We start from the raw sequence: 19197 nt of genomic DNA, 5'->3' as shown, positions 1-19197 counted from the left end.
GTTGACTCAAACAGGGATGCGAAGAGGCCTGATTACAATTAGCTTGCATCATGCGTACACGTGCCAGGACCATCTGCCCAGACAAGACTCCAGCACAGAGGGGCAAAGCGGCTCCTTTTGAAGATTTATTGGGGGTGGTGGGGAGGTGGAGGCAGGTTGCAAGAAGGTCTTTGGGACCAGGATTAACTCATTTGAGAAATGCAACAATGTGATGCTTTAATTCTATTTTCAACCTGAATGCCAGCTTTGTTCCCCATTTGCAGTGGGATAATGGGCATTTTGGAGAGAGAGTTTAGGACCAAGACAAGATTTCATACAGGGGACCTTCTAACCACCCTGCTCTTTTATAGCAAAGGAGGACAGTATAGTCTTTGGGACCAGAAGTCTGGCAAGAGTTTTGTTTTAAAAAGAATTGGGTGCCTCATTTCAAGAAAGATTCGGTGAAGGAGTTTAAAAACCAAAGGATTGCTGTTGTGGAATTTTAGATATTACTTTTATTTCAATTCTCCTTCCCACTTAAAGGCCATTGCTGAAGCTTTTTTTTTTTTTAATACAGTTCTCCTAGTGCAAAAGGACAAAAAAAATTAATAAGCAGAAACCAAAAACAAGGAACAAGGAATAAAGGAACAAGACACTGCCTTTCTTCCCCCAGGCAACAAAGAAAACAAAACAGAATTGTAGGTGTTTTTACTGCAACATATACACATTAAATATAGTATACAGTCCCATGCAGCGGTGCAACCATGGTTTAAGGAATCCTGGGCCCCCGCCTTCAGTGCACTACAGTCCGTATTCCTCGCTTGCCGCCGCCATCATCCCATCCCCCCCGCCGTCTGCCCGCCTCCTAGCCCGACTTGAAGAGGAGAATTGCAACCTGGCCCAAGTAGAAATAGATGAAATGCTTCGTCTCGTGCGTTACGTAGCTGCCAAAATTCCTGCCTACGATGCAGTGCCAAGTGGGGTTGTATTTCTTGTCAAATTCCTGAAGCGGGAGGTTGGGGGGGGAGGGAAATGAGAGTTATTGAAATAAAACAGCATCAAAAGGAGACAGAGCACTTTGTTTTTACAGAGTTCCATTCAGACAGGTCTCCATCCCAAGGAGATTGCAATCTAATTGCGTGCAATGGGAGACACAAGGCAGGGGTGAATGTGGGAAAAGGCCACCCAAATTCAGAACTGCAGGGTCCCTTCATGTTAGTCATAGCCATGCCCCTCCCCATTTTTTGCTGAAGGGTTGAGAATGAGATCCTTGTTAATGACTTCTCCCACAACAGACATCCCTAGGAGCCAATTAGCATGAAAGGGGAAAGTGTTAACTACTGAGAAGACTCTTCTCAGTGGCTGACTCATCTTCTTTCACTCTCATTAGCTCCAATCAGCAATGAAGGTCAAGGAAGCAGTGGCTAAGACACTCCCCTTTCATGCTGATTGGCTCACAGGATGCTGGAGACACAGGGACCCATCTCCCAAAAAAGTAAAGGGTATAAGACACACACACCCAGACCCTGTACGACTACAACCCTGCCACCCACACAAACAGACACACCTCCCACCCACCCACCGGGCCATGTGGTGTTTTCTCCCCTCCCATTGAAACGTAGCACCATCATCCACCCAACTTTATAACAGCTGCCCAGAGGGAGGTCAGCACTGCAGAGTCAGGCTAGCAAGAAGCCCTCAGCCACTGCCTGACCTGGCCAGCTGCTGGCACCAGTCTTGTGTTCATACACCCCTACTTCTAGGCAATCCCCTCATCATTCCTTAAGCAGGGGTAGCTGGCTGCAGTTGTTGCTGTGGGATCAAATGCAGTTCTGGAGTCTGGCATATTTCAGGGCTGGCTCAAAGGCATTTTGACAGCCCAAACCACTATATAAAAAAGTTGCATCCCATAATCCTTTGCAATTTTGCAAAGAATGCTGGGGGTGCGGCAGCATCCATTACATACAGCTCAGGTTACACATGGTTTTGTCAGTATCTCCCAAAAATACTTGAGAATCAGTGATGATTTCAAGAGTAGAGGCATAAACAGTTCTGGACACTGCACTTTAAGAAGGATGCAGACAAACTGGAATAGGTTCAGAGAAGGGCAACAAGGACAATCGGGACTGGAAACAAAGCCCTATGAGGAGAGACTGATAGAACTGGGCATGTTTGCCTTTCAGAAGAGAAGACTATAGGGCAATACGATAGCGCTCTTCAAGTATTTGAAAGGTTGCCACACAGAAGAGGGCCAGGATCTCTTTTCAATCATCCCAGAGTGCAGGACATGGAATAACAGGCTCAAAGTTACAGGAAGCCAGATTTCAGCTGAACATCAGGAAAAACCTCCTAACTGTTACAGCAGTTCAACAATGGAACCAACAACCTAGGGAGGTGGTGGGCTCTCGAACAATGGAGACATTCAAGATGCCACTGGAGGAACGTCAGGTACGCTTTAAGTTGATTCCTGCACGGAGCAGGAATTTGGACTTGATGGCCTTATAAGGCCCCTTCCGACTCTACTATGCTATGATTAAAAAATGCGTTATACTCAAGTGTATTGTGCAAACAGAGCCTTGATCTCCATGGGGGGGTAGGAGCTTGGGCACCCACGCCTTGCAAAAATGAACAAACAAGCATCCATGTATGGGAACAAAGAAGGGGATGACTGTAGCTCAGTGGCTATAGCATCTGTTTTACATGCAAAAGTTCCCAGGTTCATCCATTGGCATCTCCAGCTGGGCTGGAAGAGACCACTGTCTAGAACTCTGGAGAGCACCTGCCAGTCAGTGCAGACAATAATGAACTAAATGGACCAATTATCTGACTGTATAAGGCAGCTTTCTATGTTTCCAGGTAAACAAGGGCAGAGAGCCAATGAGTAATGGGCCGCTCTTTAGGCTATGATAGTGCACTGCAATATTTTATTTTCTATCAATATTTTCTATCATTTCATGTAAACCACTTAGGAGATGTTGTTAAGGAAAATATAATTCTCGTCAAATGATAAACACGTTAACTTTTTTGTAAGACCCCAAGAGCTTGTCCGCTGGATCAGGCTGAAGGCCTATCTAGTCCAGCAACCTGTTCTCACAGTGGCCAGTCAGTTGCCTCAATGGGAAGCCCCAAAGGAGGACCCGATCGCAAGAGCACTCGTCTCTCCTGCAGGTCCCACCAACGGGTATTTAGAGGGCTGTGGCCTCCGAAGCTGGAGTCAGAACTTAACTATCATGGCTGGTAACATTAGCAGAGTCCACATAAGAACACAGGAGCAGCCCTGCTGGATCAAGCCAGTGGCCCGTCTAGTCCAGGATCCTGTTCTCATGCAGTAGCTAACTAGATGCCCCAATGGGACGCCCAAAAGCAGGACCTGAGTGCAACAGCTGTCTCCCCACTTATGATTTGTTTTTAATTGTTGTAAACTGCTCAGACAGCTTCAGCTATGGGGTGGTATATAAATGCAATAAATAAGTAAGTTCTTTGGATAGTGTTTTCCAGCAGGAAGGCAGCCTAGCGAGACTTGAAATAAATGAAAATGGGATCATACGCATCCATTCAGGATAGCTCGTGATAGGACGTGAATGAATAAAACTGGACTATTTTAATCAATTCAACACTCTACTATACAATATATTAAACATCCTTCAATTTAAGGTGTGCAGAATAATGGGTGATCAACGGCATAAGCAGCTCCATGGTCCATAATAGGTTCAGAGGCACCAGTTGCCAGGGTGGATGCAGGGAGCGAAGAGCAAAGGAGGGTTGCATGCCCCGGCTGCTTCCCAGAACCACTGTGGGACAATGGGACGCTGGACCGGGCACACAAGCAGAGAGGAGCAGCAAAGGAGGGCTGACGTTTCCCAGAAGCATCTAGCTCGCCACCACAAAATATGTGATTAGACAAAGCCCTGGTCCGACCCATTTCCCCTGCTCCCTGAGCTTTGAGACAGCCCCCCATACCTTTTTGATGTATGCCGCAATGTCCTTCTCAATGTTGTACTTCTCCATGGCCTGCGTGGCACAATCTACAGCATCCTGCTGCATGTCCTCGGACATGTCCGCATTCTTGATCACCGCCTTTCGGTCAGACATGATGGCCCTGCGGGGAGGGAGCAGAGATGAAAGGCCAAGTCACAGAGGAAACCCTGCCGCGGGCCCACTTCCAAGAGCGCACACGCACAACACCCCCCGCCACCAAGCTTGCCATTCAGCCATCGTGCCGTCAACACCCTGGGCTGTACAGCTCTAGCTGTTCCAGAAGAGAGCAGGAAATCAAGCTATTACACAGCTAGCAGATTTTATTTCTTTTTTTTGCCACAGTCCTATGAATGTTTGTGGATGTATATCAAGCCCAGAAGCCACTACTGCCAAACACACAGGCAGCCTTCCCTACAGCAGTGGCTAGGGCCCATTTGGGCCTAGCAGGGCAAAAGGCAGGCAGCCCAAACAGTAAGGGGTGCCACAGCCACTGACAGGCAAGAGCCAACTATTTCTGGTGTCTCCTTGCCAAGTTCTGCAAGGGCAACACTAAGACTTATTATTAATTGGATTTATATTCCACCCTTCCCTCCAAAGGAGCCCAGGGTAGCAAACATATCAACAAAATCAACTGAACAAGAAGAAAAAGAAAAGCATTATTTCACTAGTGATCTTCAGGTCACTAGGAAAAGTCCCTTTCAGCCATCCATGATGAAGCTGACAGTCAGTGTCACCCCTTGGACTAGTTTTACAAAAGCAAGGGGGGGGCTGGCTGAAGGCCGAGAACATTGGTGTAGCAGAGTCCCATTCTAGTGGACCAGCCTCCACTGCTTCTCCACCCACTTAAAAAAAACAAGCCTCCAAATGTTACTAGTCCACAAGAAAAGTACACACTACTTTGTAAGGCAGTATGCCAAACGGTGCACCGCTTTTAGTTTAAGAAGATCTTTTAAAGTGTTTTGCATTGCTTTAAATGTGCCGTTTTGTTTACTGTATTTGTGATTTTTGATAATACTGTGAACGACTCAGAGGCTTCTTTTGAAGTATGCAGCGGTATACAAATGAAATAAATAAATGAACTCCCCTCCATTTTATTCAGTCCAAACAGACAAAACAGTGTAACCAAGCCGGCCGCCATCTGTGACTGGGACCAGATCAGCATTCACATGTTCTGGAATTGCCAGACCTGCAATATTTCCGCCCAGGAGGAAAGGACCGCAGCTCAGCAATTCAGCACCTGCTTTGCATGCAGAAGCTCCCAGGTTCAATCCCCAATGGGATCTCCAGGTAGGGCTGGGAATGTCCTCTGCCTGAAACCCTGGAGAGCTGCTGCCAGTCAGTGTAGATGGTAGCAATCGACATGGGCCTAACTCCTCCTAAGGTAGCTTCCTAGGGTCCTAAGAGGCTTTTGGATAGGCCTAGACTTAGGTCCAGTTTATATGGCCAGCATAAGTCAAGTTGTAAAGATGTCCCCGGACTGCACCGTTTCAAGGCGCAGGCAAGGGTTGGCATGTCTGACAGCTGCCCTCTGGAGGAGAAGCAGCAATGCCCTTCATTCCGGTGCACCCAGAGAACTAGCATGATAAGGGCACGGTTTTGCAGGGTAGAAGCAAAAGGAAGACCAGAACGCAACATCCCAAAGTAGCAACCAGAGGTGGTCAGGTGCCAGGGCTCGAACCTGGGACCTTCTGCATGCAAAGTGCTCTACTGCTGAAGTTAACAGCCATGACTAATTTAGGTTCACCAAATTCAATTGGTCTTCTGTGAGTAGGAGTTAGTTGACTACAACCCCTGAAGTGCAAGAGTCCAGCAAAAGCCCATCGCTTATGAACTTCTGCATCTTTGAACCAGCTTAAATACTAAGGCCCCCATCTGCACTGTAATTTTAAAGCAGTATGATACCACTGTACACCATCATGGCTTCCCCTAAGGAAGCCTGGGAACTGTAACTTGTTCAGGGTGCCAAGTGTTAGGAGATCACGATATAAAGAGCAGCTTAACTATCAATCCCCAAAGTACATTTAGCCACTCCTTTACCTACTGGCAATTATTAATATTTTCATTTATGAATTGCCTCCTGTGAAGCATCTCACAGCAACTTCACGATACAATGAAAAAACAATTTCATATAGAACAGTTAAAACAAAACAATTTAAAATCCAATACAACTCCCAACTGGGGTTAAAAAAAAAACACTCCACTTAGAAGGCTTGTTGAACGAGGAAAATCTTCAACAGGTGCCGCAACGACAACAGAGACAGCACCCTTCTCATACATGATGGGAGGGCGTTCCAAAGGACACACAATAAACGCCTGTTCCCCATATCATATGGAATGTAGCTCCTGATACGATGGTATCTGCAGGATGCCCTCTCCTGCAGAGCAAAGTGACCCACTGTGTATTATTTCTTTGGTACCCTGTTCTTCTGCCAAAAAAGGCTCCTGGAGTGGCTTACATAGGATCAATGAAAACAAGACAGTTCCTTGCCTGCTGGCTTACAATCAAGAAAACATGACACACAAGGAAAAAGGGGCAGGGAGGGAAGAGGAAAAAAAAGCAAACTCAGGTAGCTATTCTTAAATAGTAGTTCTTATAATGACTAGTGGTCATAGAAACAGTTCAGGGGCAGAAGGTGCCCGATGGAGCCGGTCTTTCAGTCGAGTTGATGGAGTGAGCCTGCATCTCATCTCTCTCACTGAGGCAGCCTGGTGGAATGGGTGTGTATAAGGGGTCAGATAATCTTTTAGGTATTCTGGTTGCAAGCCGTATAGGGCTCCGTGCACCTGAACTACCACCTGGAACTTAGCTTGGTATTGTTCTGAACACAGCTTATGCCGGGTGCAGGGAACCTTTGGCCCTCCAGACGTTGCTGGACGACAACGCTCACTGCAAGCACAGCCAATGGCCAGGGCTGATCGTTCGGCAACATCTGGAAGGCAAATTGCCCCCCACACCTCACTTACACCTTCAAAGCTCTCGCCCCTTCCACCCATATTTCTGTCCTCTTACATTTGCAGCAACGCCTTGTAGTGACCCTCACTCATCCAGCGCCACCGCTACCTGCAAGTATCCTCAGACCTCCTGCTCCTTCAAATGGCTCCACCCTTTCTCCTTCGCTGTCCATTTATGCCTGCAACGGCCTCACAACACACCTGCACAATGTCACCTCTTCCTTTCCCATCTCCTCCATCAAAACCCACTTTCTCCATTGGCACAATCCTCTGGGCTCCCAATACTTGCCGTAACAGAGCCTTATGCACATGTAACTGAAAACGTAGGAAGTCGACTTATGCCAAGTCAGACCACTGTTCCTTGTAGCTCAGTACTGACTACCCTGACTGGCAGCAGCTCTCCAGAGTTTTAAGAAGGAGTCTCTTCCTGCCCTACCTGGAGATGCCGGGGATTGAACCTGGGACCTTCTGCATACAAAGCTGGCGCTCTATCGCTGAGCTAAAAATAAATCTCGTAAAAATAAATCAAGATTCCAGTCCTCATGGTTCTGAGTAAAGGAGTAATTTACATAGGAAGTTGCCTTTACTGAGTCAGAGTGTTGTCCAATCTAGCTCAATATCACCTACTTTTACTGGCAACAGCTATCTAGGGTTCCAGACAGGGGCTTCTCCTTGCCCTTCATTGAGTTGCCAGGGTCTGATCCTGGGACCTTTTGCCTAGATGCTCTACCACTGAACCTTAGCCCTTCCACTGACTGACCTCACCTCCATTTCCTTCTAGATTAGTAAGCTCCTCAGGACAGAGACCTCTCATTTGGTTCTTTGCAAAGCACATACAACAGAAACAGCACGGCATAAACAGGACCTATCATCTCCCCCTCCTCCCCACATCCAAGGGCTGAAGACCAGCATTTGTGTGCAGGGCTCCACCATCAAGTTGCCAAAAGCTGTAATTCCAAAGGCTTTTCATGCCCACACTCATTCATGCCACTGCCACCTACTTAAATAGCTGGGTCATACATGAGCTTGTTCTTAAATGGCAGTTTAAGGGCATCACTAGCCATTTACCCACAGACTTTCACAGCGGGGGCAGACTTCCCTACTCAGCTGCCTTAACCACAAATGCTGCTGAACCACAAAAGATTTGATTCACGGATGCCGTTGCTCCAAGGAAGCCATGAGGTCAGTTTCTCTCTAGGCATGTTCATGTTACAAATACAAAAAAAAAAAAAAGATTTTTAAGGCTGCTTTACCACATCACACACCTCCCAAATGGCAACCTTTAGGAATTTTAGAGATCACCTAACGGTAAATTCATGGTATGTTCATAATTAAGTCCCAGGAGCTGAGAGTAAGTTAGAAACCATAACTGTTAAGCCAGGCATATGAAATAAGTTACTAGTCCACATGATGTATATATGCCTGTCTGCCTGCCCATAGCATATTAGATCATTTGTAACACACCACATGCTGGTCACAATAGCTTCTGTGCCTTCTCACCCGCAACCACTTCTCCTCAGCATGGGCAAGCAGATAATACTGTCAATGGCTGCTAGCCACAATGACTATGTTCTACCTTTGCTATACCAGTTGCAGGCCTGCTTTCGGGCTTCCCACAGGCATCCGTTTGGTCACTGTGAAACCAGGATGTTGGCCCAGATGGGCCACTGACCTGACCCAAAAGGGCTCCTCTGCTGTTCTTATAATATTTCAAGCACGTGCTAAACAGCTTTCCAACTAGGCTTAAGTTCATAGCGCACTAGGAGATCCCCGGCAGCTCTGGGAAAGCTAGGGCATGAAAACTAACTTGCTTTTTGCAGCATGGGGCAGGCCCCTCCGGCACACATGCAAGCAAGGATCAAGCCCCAAAGTTTACTCAGCAGCCGCCACCCCAATTTCCCCACACGGTAGAAATTAAGCTGACTTCCTCCTCCCCACAGACCCTATCCTTCCGGAATGGATTTAAGCCCTCCCAGCCCCCTAAAGCATTAATGAGCGCCCCCAAAGGAATCCCAAACACTGCTGCAGAGTGCAAGGCATGCTGGAGTTAACAACACCCCTAATCCTAAACGTTTTTAATTGTGACTGCATTGTGGAATGTTTTTAAGTGTTCCTAGAACGCTTTTCTCTCTTTCTTGGTGCTCGGTTGTTTTCGTTGATGTGTTTGACGTCCCAGGCTCCTTTGGGACGAAGGGCGGGATATAAATTCAATGAATAATCCTTCCCAGAACTACGGTTCATGTGAATCTCTTGAGGAGGAAGCCTCCAGCTTGCACACATCCTTGAACGCCCTTTGAGTGCCTGGATGGAGAGGGGTGCGTGAGCATGTGAAGAAACCAGTTTATGAAGCAAAGGGAACATTCGCATTCGGTGCTCTGTCCACTTTTCCGTCTGGCACTGGCGCACGGCTCCCAGAAAGGAATGCGGCCCTCGGTCTGCCAGAGGCTCCCTACCCTTGCTCCAGAAGGAAGCCATTAACAGTCAAATCCAGTTTTGGAAGGGGCCGTAGCTCAGTGGTAGAGCACCCGTTTTGCAGGCAGAAGGTCCCAGCTTCAAACCCTTCAATTAAAAGAACCAGGCAGGAGGTGATGGGGAATGGACCGCTGCTGCCAGTCAGAGCAGGCAATACTGATAGATATAACAGCAGTCTAACCTGCTATACAACAGCTTCCAGTACAGTATTCTCAGCAGATATGGCTGGGTATTAAGTCAACCATGATGAACGTACCAAATAAGAAGGGAAAATGGGCAAAGTATGGCTGGGTTAGCTAAGCTGGCGGCATGGATATAAATTGACACACACCCCACCCCCAAAACTCTATTGAAGAGTCACTGCGCAATCTATCAAGGGGTGGGCGAGAAGGGAATCTATTTTAGTCAGCTGCTCATCCAGCCTCTTACACCACCATCCCACTTGAGTTTGCTTTCACCTCCTCCCTCCCCATTCCTTTTCCTCACGTTCCGTGTCTTTTCAGACTGCGAGCCTGAAGACAGGGACCATCTTAACACCTGATTTCTGTAAGCCACTCCGAGAGCCCTGCTGGGTACAAGGCAGGATATGAATGCCAAAAACAAATATTCAAAAGGAGAGGGGGTTGTTTTGTTTGGAAGTTGCACTGAAGGAGCAGCTTTGTTACATAATAGCCCATGGCCAAGAAGGTTACAATTATCCAAACCTTCACCTCTGCCACCACTATCCCGCCACAGTTCAAAGACAATCCTTTGCATTCCTCTACATTAAAAACAAACATTATTGCCATTAGAGAGCTGCTACATTCCCTGGAAATGCAACAAAAGGAGAACTCGCACTAAGCTTCCCATCACCACTTCACAGGAAAAAAACCCTTGGAAGGGTCTCCAAGGGTCGCTATAACCCTAAACCAAGTGTGGGTAATCATCGACCCTCTAGATCAGCCTTTCCCAACCAGCGCGCCTCCAGATGTTGTTGAACCACAACTCCCATCTTCCTGACCATTGGCAATGCTGACTGAGGCTGATGAGAGTTGTGGTCCAACAACATCTGGAGGCACACTGGTTGGGAAAGGCTGCTCTAGATGCTACTGAACTACAACTCCCATCATCCCTGGCCATTGGACCATGCCTACTGGAGCTGATGGGAGTTGTAGTTCAGCAACATCTGGAAGACTCAAACGTTCCCCACACTATGGTTTCAGACGGGAGATCCTCCCAGCCCTAACCGGGAGATACCCAGGACCTTTTGCACACCAAGCTGGTGCTCTACTCACTGAGCTACACCCCCCTCCCCTAAAAGCTATGCCTGTGGGAAAGTTAAAGCACTGTCCTTGGGGATCGTTCTTGCGGTAAAGCCAGGGATGTCTCCAAAACAGGCCGAAGGGCCAAATTCTCTAACCGGCCAATGTCCTGAGGTCACACAGCTTCCATCCATGCTCTGTTCCACTTGAACTCAACACCAAACTTATCAGTCCCACAGCTACGATGCACTAAAAACAAGAGAGGTATTCACCGTTTCCTTCTCAGCCTGGCAGCCTGCCCCTCTGTAAAATATTTACGGCGCAAATAGAAAGAAATGCACAAAAGAAAAGATCTTATATTGGGCCACGTGCGCAGAGGGCCTTGCTGCTGGCTGCAACGGCATGTGGCTCAGGACCCCAGGTAGGGCTGGGAATATTGCCTGGCCTGAAACCCTGCTGCCAGTCAGTGCTGTCAATCCCAAGGCAGATGGTCTGACTCGGCCAGCAGCTTCTCACATTTTGTGCAACGTCCAGTCCCTCTGCCCTTAATGGCTGTCATCAGTTTCAGAGCCAGGAAAATAATTCAATCATTTGTGTGGCATATGGCTGGGGGGGGGGGAGAGAGAGAGAAGGGGCGGGGCCTTGGGCTTCACTGACACCTCTCCCGTCAAAGAAAAGCTCTGCCACCTCCAGCAGACCTGGCCCTCCCCTCACTGAGAATGCAACAGGGTGGGCAGAGCCACTGTCGCCTGCTGCCCCCTCTTCCAGAACTTACAAGGCATCTCTCTGCACACGCCTTCCCGTTGTCTCCATGCTCAGCTAGTCCCAACAGCCACAAGCTAGACAGTAAGTGGCAGACTGCAAACCTGGATCAGGGGAGGGACGCAGCTCAGTGGCAGAGCATCTACTTTGCATGCAGAAGGTCCAATGTCCGGCATCTCCAGATAGGGCTAGGGGGTGGGGAGGGCAACCCACCTGAAACCCTAATCGAGCCACTGCCAGTCAGTGTTAATGATACTGAGCTAGATGGCCCAACTCGTGAACCCAGATACAAAAGAAAAGGTTTATGCGCAGCTTTCACCTACCCAGCCAACACACACACACGCAAATATACCATAAAAGGCTTGTTTAGAACAGCCATTTAAAAACCGGTCCATTTTACACTTGCTGAAAGAGGGCTAATTGCCACCTCTCAGCCTACCCTACCTCAAAGGGTTGGTGTGCAAAGATAAAATGGGGGAGTGGAGGGAGGGGAAGAACCATATATGCCACCTTGAGGTCATCGGGAGGAAAAGCGGAATGGAAAACATAATAAATAAACGAACCGCCCCTTGAACAAGGATCGCTTTCCTCAGAAGGGCATTCTTCCTTACTACAGGGCTATTGCAACTTCTTCAGCAGTGGGGTGTTTCCCTTTGAGTCAGCCATGGGGGGGGCATAGAACGGCTTGTAGAGTAAGGCAACACACACAGAGCGGATTGGATCCTGCCCGAAAGCAGCTCCACCTGCAGGTCTAAAGGTGGCAACAGCCTTGCCGGCTAGAAACAGGCCTTGGCAATAGCCAAATAAAAAGGACACCCTTCGTAGTCCTTACTCTAGAAGGATCCATGCTCAACCTCATGATCAATTTCCTCCCAGGGAAATCACTGGATCGCACAAAGGCAAGGTGAACGGGCAGCGCCAACAGGACCCAGGCAGTTCTGCTGCAACACTCCGCTCCCAGGAAGGACTATCAAAAGCAGATTTTTTTAAAAGGTTCCTCTCCCATTCTGCACAGAGCAGAGGCAACCTCAGGGACTACCCTTCCTAGATCTGAACCTGCCCTTTGGAAGAGTTTCTTTTATTACTAGTGTGTGTGGGGGTATAATTCTCCAACTCCTTGCTGGAAGGGAATCCCTAACTAAGGACCAGCAATTTCCTCTTTTAAAAAGGAGGCATCCTATAAAGAATCTCTAGCCCAATTTCAGGCTTGACCTTGTTGGGGGGGGTGAGAGGACGAGTAGAAATATGTAATAGATCTGAATTGCTATTAAGGGGGTAGGGGAAGAGAAGAATAGAGGACTAGCCCCTTATTTCCAAATGAAACCTTCAAGAGTAGCTGAATGTCTGTAAACAGGGCAACCCCCCCCAACACACACACACACACAAGTACTGCAGAGGTAAGCAAGGAAGCCAAGTGGATGGGCACAGTTCACAAACACCATTTCTTTCGGGGGGGGGGTTAACACAAAGAGGTGGAACCACAGATCCCCTCCTACCAAGTCTGGAAGGAAGAAAAAATATATAGATTCTACGTTTAGTAACAACCAGAACCACCCCCACCCCTTTTTAGGGGAAAAATCATCCTGGCTTGCAACCCTATACACACGCTTACCTGTAGATTAAGAAGTCTCAAGTGAACCCAACGGGCCTTTCCGTACGCAAGGAAGGAGCTTACTTCCGAGTAGACATGCAGGAGATCGCGCAGGGGGCAAAAGGCAAGGGGCGTGGACATGCATATAGATATGGGGAAGAAAAGAGGGGCCACCAGCCTCTCATCACCGTCACTTCCAATGGTCAAAATTCCTCGCTGATCGCCCAACTATTTGAGCATCCTCCACCCTCCCCAAAAAACCAACTCCCCTCCGCCAACCCGGCAGAAACTCAACCAGCTCGAAGGCAATCCTGCAGATCGGTGCAATGCAACCAAAAGAACAATGATACCCATGAAGAATAAGAATGCACCAATCTGCAAAAAAAAAGCACACCCAACCCGGCCACTTACCTTCACAGTGTTAGGCACAGCCTTCGATATTTATTATGGGGGGGAGAGAAAACAATGCGGGGCGCGCTCTTATTCCCCCCGTTTATCCCTTCCTCCGCCGGTGGCAAGCCCACGTCGCTGAAGCGTCCCTGGCCCCCAGTGCCCGGGCTACGTTCGCGTCCTGGCGCGGCGCAGAGAGCGGGCGATGCTGCTTCGGCGGCGCTCGCTTCTTCCTCGGCGTAGCAATAGCAATAGTAGTAGTAGCAGGAGCAGCAGCGCCGGCGCCCTCCGCTCTTTCCCCCCAGCGAGCCTCCTCTGGCGGGCTGCCCCGTCCCCCCCTCGGCTGAAATAGGCGCCCCTCCCCTTGCAGCAGCTCGACCGCGCCGCGCCTCCATTGGCTGCCGCAGCGCCTCGGCCCACGGCGGCGGAGCGTTCTCCCCTCGCTGTTCTCGGCCTACATCTTGTTTCATCCCATAATGCCACGAGGAAATTGCAGAAGCAATTTTTGTTGGGGGGGGAGAAAGAGAGAGAATTGGGGTGGGGCTGGAGTGGCGTGGCTTGCTTTTTTTTTGTTTGCCAATGAATGAGCAGAGGGGAAAAGGGGGAATTAATTTTCCTCCTACAAACGTGCGTTAGGATGGGCGTTTGTCCTTTCCCTCTGGTCCTTGGACAGCTGCATCACCGCCAGGCAGAATTGCAACAGGTGTAGCTTTTAGTTCCCATCATCGCCGCATCGGCTCCAGGCCTGGGGGCGGGGAAGCGTCACCTGTTGCATTGCTGCCTTTGCGGATTTGTGGCAAGAGCCCTGGAAAGAAGAAAGGGGGGGAGATAAGATAACATAAAAGGGAGGGTAGGAAGGAGCAGCCTGATATCTTTAGGGCTAGAGAGGCTACAATCCGATATCTACTTACATGGGAGGAAGCCCAATTGCAAGTGGGGCTTACTTCCAAGTAGACAGGTACAGGATTGCACTGGCTGGATGTTATTTGCAGTAAATAATATTGTGTGAAAAGGAGGGCTTGTTTGGAGCAAAAAATAAGAAGAAATGTATTCCCTACACACTGTATTTGTACAGTTCTGTCTGAAACAGATTTTTAAAGAAAGGCCAGCATCTTTTGACTCCACTATGAAAATATCAGGATGCAAACTATTAATAAATGTTTGTTTTTGAAAAGTTAAGATAGGTTGATTTTTGCCACCCACCCACCCCCAATGTAATGAACTGAGGTTGGGGAACCTTTTTCAACCTGTCCCGGGGGCCACATTCCCTCACGGGAAGGTTGTGAGGGCCACATGCCCGTGAGAGGCAGGGCCAGAAGCAAAAACGAGTAAAACCATAGCCAGGATCCTGAGCTTTGTACGGTAGGCTGTTTCTGCCACACAACAGTCTCTCTTTCACTCACACAAGGAGAATGCTGAGCAGCACCAGTGAGGGTCAGTATGGTTGGAAGAGAGGGGGCGTGGCCTTGGCAGGGGGCACAGCCTAGGGAGCAGGGTGTGGTGGTGCAGGATCTTACGGGGTCTTAGACCCCTTACATTTTTGGGAGCAGGGTTCCAGCGTCTCCATCATCCTATGAGCCAATCAGTGTGAAAGGGGAACATGTTAGCCACTAAGAAGAATCTTCTAATGTGCTTCCTTGTCCTTTGCTGCTGATTGGAGCCAATCAGAGTGGAAAGAGGTGAGTCAGCTGAGAGGACTCTCTTCAGTAGCTAATACTCTCCCCTTTCATGCTTATTGGCTCCTGGGGACATCTGTTGTTGTGGGAGAAGGTATTAACAGGGATCTCATTCTCAACCCAGCCTCAAAAAAGGGATTGTGGCTTTGACTATCATGAAGGGACCCTGCACTTCTGAATTTGCCACTACGCTACTGCTAGAGGGGGTCCCAAGGGCCAAAGAAAGAGCCTCACAAGGCCACATGCATCCTCCAGGCCGGAGGTTCCCCACCCCCGGTCTACAGAGATCGGGAAACAGAGGGACAAATTAGTTGCCCTGTCTGCTGAGGATCAGAAACATGTTCAAGCCCCCATCGTTAAACATTGGGGGGGGGAATACTTTCTGTATGAACATTTCGTTGCTGCATAATAGTCACAGCCACACCAAACAGTTAAACGCATGGCTTCCCCCAAAGAATCCTGGGAACTGTAGTTTGTTAAGGGTGCTGGGGCTTGTAGCTCTGTGAGGGTTAAACTACAGTTCCCAGGATTTGAGCGGGGGTGGGGGGGAGTCGTGTGTTTTAAATGTGCAGCGTGGATGTAACCAATGTTGCTTAGGTTCCAAGCCCATGAAGATTTGTAGTGCAGAAAGGTACAAAGAGGGGAGAGTTTTGCAAGGTGCCGCTTCTCCCAGTACATGACAACACTGAGTTGACAAGAAAAGGGGAGGTGCCAAGAACAGGACACCCTCTGAAACACCCCCCCCTAGCAATGGAAGAAACGAAACTGAAGAGCACAACCGAAGCGTGTCTTCTCAGAAGCCCCATTGCGCTCCAGTGGGGCTTACTCTTGGGGACTGCAGTCCAAGGAGGCTGTAAGGCAGGGGTGGCCAACCTGTGGCCCACCAGCTGTCATTGGACTACATCCCTCGCTGCTGGCTGTGCTTGCTAGTGCTGATGGGAACTGGGGGCTGCAGCGCAGTGGTAGAGCCTCTGCCTGAAACCCTGGAGAGCGGCTGCCAGTCAGTGTAGACAGTACTGAGCTAGATGGACCAATGGTCTAGCTTGGTACATGGCCACTTCCTGTGCCCCCAGCCATCCCTGCTGGATCCCCGTCCGGAGAGGTCCAAGACTGTGTTCTCTCACGCAAGCGCCAGTGCTATTATTAAAAGAGGGCCCAGGAGAAATGAAAGAGGATACGAAAGAAGACAAAACGTTAAATTTACTACACAACATCTCTATAAATATATTTACGCAACACCTGAGCTTCACTGACTCGCTCATTAACAAAGGTGTCAGAATTGCTAAGGTGCTTCCCCAACACACAGGAGAGCACATGCCATCTAATTCATCATATTCTTTCGCGGGGGGGGGGCAGAGGCTGAAGAAGGAATGAAACAAGATGTGAAGGCACAATTGGGATGGAAGGTTGGGCTGCAGAACCCCTTTCACTACGAGAGAGAGAGCAGAATTTATAATGAACACTTCTTTATCTTGGACAAGCCATGCGTGCATGCAGTGTGGGCCTGAGTCATTTTGCCACCTGAGGCAGAGCAACAAATGATCCTCCCCAACCTCTAAGTCATGAGGAATGGTCACAATGGGGAAACATTGCAGAACAGCTAATAAACGGAATGATGTGCAGATGGTCCAGTGTGAATGCATCAGTAACGCACCTTTATGGTTGGGTCAGTGACGTGTTGCAGGATACGCCCACCTCCCCCTGCCAAAAAAAACACAAAAACCCAGGTTAGGAGGGGCCCTCTGTCTTCTGGGCAAAGTGGGTTTCCTGCACAAGAGCTCCAAATCAGCGTTAATTGTGCAACCTGAATTTGCTGGTACGTGATCAAATCCCACCTGAAAACAGCGACAGTCTGGACATCCCCACTATGCTAAGCATAAAAGAGCTGGAATTGCCTGTCAGTCATTGAAAAGGACATTTGAATGCCAAACCCCCTCCACGGCCTTTGGTTCCAGTTATCAATTATTATTTTAATTTAGTTCGACAGATTATATACCACTTAATCACAATTGCTTCTAAGCAGTGCACAATCAGCTTCACAAATACAACAGAGATTTGTTGTTGTTACATGCCTTCAAGTCAATTTCGACTTATGGCGACCCTATGAATCAGCGACCTCCAAGAGCATCTGTTATAAACCACTCTGTTCAGATCTTGTAAGTTCAGGTCTGTGGCTTCCTTTATGGAGTCAATCCATCTTTTGTTTGGCCTTCCTCTTTTTCTACTCCCTTCTGTTTTCCCCAGCATTACTGTCTTTTCTAGTGAGTCGTGTCTTCTCATTATGTGTCCAAACATAACATAATGAGGTGTCCAAAGTATGATAACTTCAGTTTCATCATTTTAGCTTCAAGTTATAGTTCTCATTTAATTTGTTCTAACACCCACTTATTTGTCTTTTTTGCAGTCCATGATATCCGCAAAGCTCTCCTCCAACACCACATTTCAAATGAATTGATTTTTCTCTTATCCGCTTTTTTCACTGTCCAACTCTCACATCTATACATAGAGATCAGGAATACCATGGTCTGAATGATCCTGACTTCAGTGATACATCTTTGCATTTGAGGAACTTTTCTACTTCTCTCATAGCTACCCTCCACAGTCCTAGTCTTCTTCTGATTTCTTGACTATTGTCTCCACAACAACAGAGATAAAACCAGCTAAGAACCAACTATAAAAATCAGATATGACTAAATGCCTGCTGAAGTGAAAAGGTCTTCACTAGGCACCGCAGGTTCGACAGAGAGGGGGCCCATCCGATCTTAGCTACTATACTGAATGCACAACTCCCGGTGGATACAAGTCATGAATATCCAAGTCATGGGTGACCACATACAGTGACTTCCCCAAAGACCTCAGGGTCCGAGCAGGGATATAAGGAGTCAGGTGGTCCTTAAGGTATCCTGGACTCAAGTTGTTAAGTGTCTTGTAAATTAATACAGGAGCCTTGAACCTGGCTTGGTAGCATATAAACAGCCAGTGCAAGCTTTTGAGCACTGGAGTTATGGGCTGGCGACAGTCTGTTCCCATCAACCATCTAACGCAGTGGTCCCCAAATTTTGTTTTCCCCATGGACCACTTGAAAATTTCTGATGGACCACTTAATTATTTTTTCTCCCTTTTGTAGCAATGGTCATGCGCTGTGCTAGATGCCGTATGACTTTTTAACGTTGCATTTCTATTGCCTCTTTTATTTCTTATATTATATTGCATTCATAGGATGCAAATTGTCATACAGTAGAACACAAAACGAGAAATACAAGAAGCAATAAAGGTACAATTACAAATCAAGGTGAATATTTCATGCGAACGTGCCACGGACTGCCTGAACGAAGCTCATGGACCACTAGTGGTCCATGGGCCACAGTTCGGGAACCTCTGGCCTAAGCACAGCATGTTGCACCAGCTGGAGTTTCTGAACCAGGCCGAAGGGTAGACCCACACAGGGCGCATAGCAATAATCATGTCCTGAGGTTACCAATGCATGAATTGCTGTGGCCAGGTTATCCCTGCCCAGGAATGGCCGTAGTTGGCGCCCCAGACACAGCTGTGAGGCACTTCTTTATATTCCCTAGAGAAGAGAGAAGCTCCTCCTTCAAACGCATCAGGCAAATGGCCAATTAAAGAATCCTTCATTTGTGCCTGTACCTCTCTCTCTTTGCCAGGCGACCCAATGCAAAGGAGTCACTTTTCCGGCTCCTCTGTCTGAAACGTCGTTCACAGACGAACAGATCAGCAGGGAAGTCTCACTTTTCAGATCCTATTCTGAGCTTCAGGAGAGTGAGTCAGTTGCCAGTGAAGTCCCTGTGTGTCCAGATTGTCCATCAGTTTAATTGGCCGTCTGGAAGGTGTTTCGTCCAGAACTGCGGGCAAGCCCATACTTTCTTTTTAACTTAACTCACTGCCGGTATTATTCTCTGTGTGACGGATTATTGGAGAGCTGGATCAGCTGCTATGCAGAGTAACCCACAGAGCAGGAATGATCAGAGACAGCATGCTTCTGAAGTCCAGTTGCTGGGAACTGCGGGAGGGGAGAGTGCTCTTGCACTTAGTTTCTGCTTGCGGGTTTCCTGTCAGGGCATCTGGTTGGCCACTATGAGAACAGGAGGCTGGACTTGATGGGCCTTTGGCCTGACCCAGTAGGGCTTCTTCAGTC

The 19197-nt window shown here is 48.3% G+C and overlaps 1 protein-coding gene across 1 annotated transcript; it reads right to left on the bottom strand.

Annotated features, from left to right (window-relative positions):
- Positions 1-471: 471 nt before the first annotated feature.
- On the bottom strand, positions 472-13675 carry DYNLL2 (dynein light chain LC8-type 2). The gene is made up of 3 exons (XM_061604789.1): positions 13387-13675; positions 3940-4078; positions 472-982 (listed from the first exon to the last, which is right to left on the bottom strand). The coding sequence occupies exons 2-3, from the start codon at positions 4069-4071 to the stop codon at positions 845-847; spliced, it is 270 nt and encodes an 89-aa protein (XP_061460773.1). The 5' UTR covers positions 4072-4078; positions 13387-13675; the 3' UTR covers positions 472-844.
- Positions 13676-19197: the final 5522 nt, after the last annotated feature.

This window comes from Rhineura floridana, chromosome 21 (assembly GCF_030035675.1).
Source record: "Rhineura floridana isolate rRhiFlo1 chromosome 21, rRhiFlo1.hap2, whole genome shotgun sequence".
NCBI lineage: Eukaryota > Metazoa > Chordata > Lepidosauria > Squamata > Rhineuridae > Rhineura > Rhineura floridana.
Note: the sequence above shows the minus strand (reverse complement) of the source record. Positions and strands in the feature narration are given on the sequence as shown.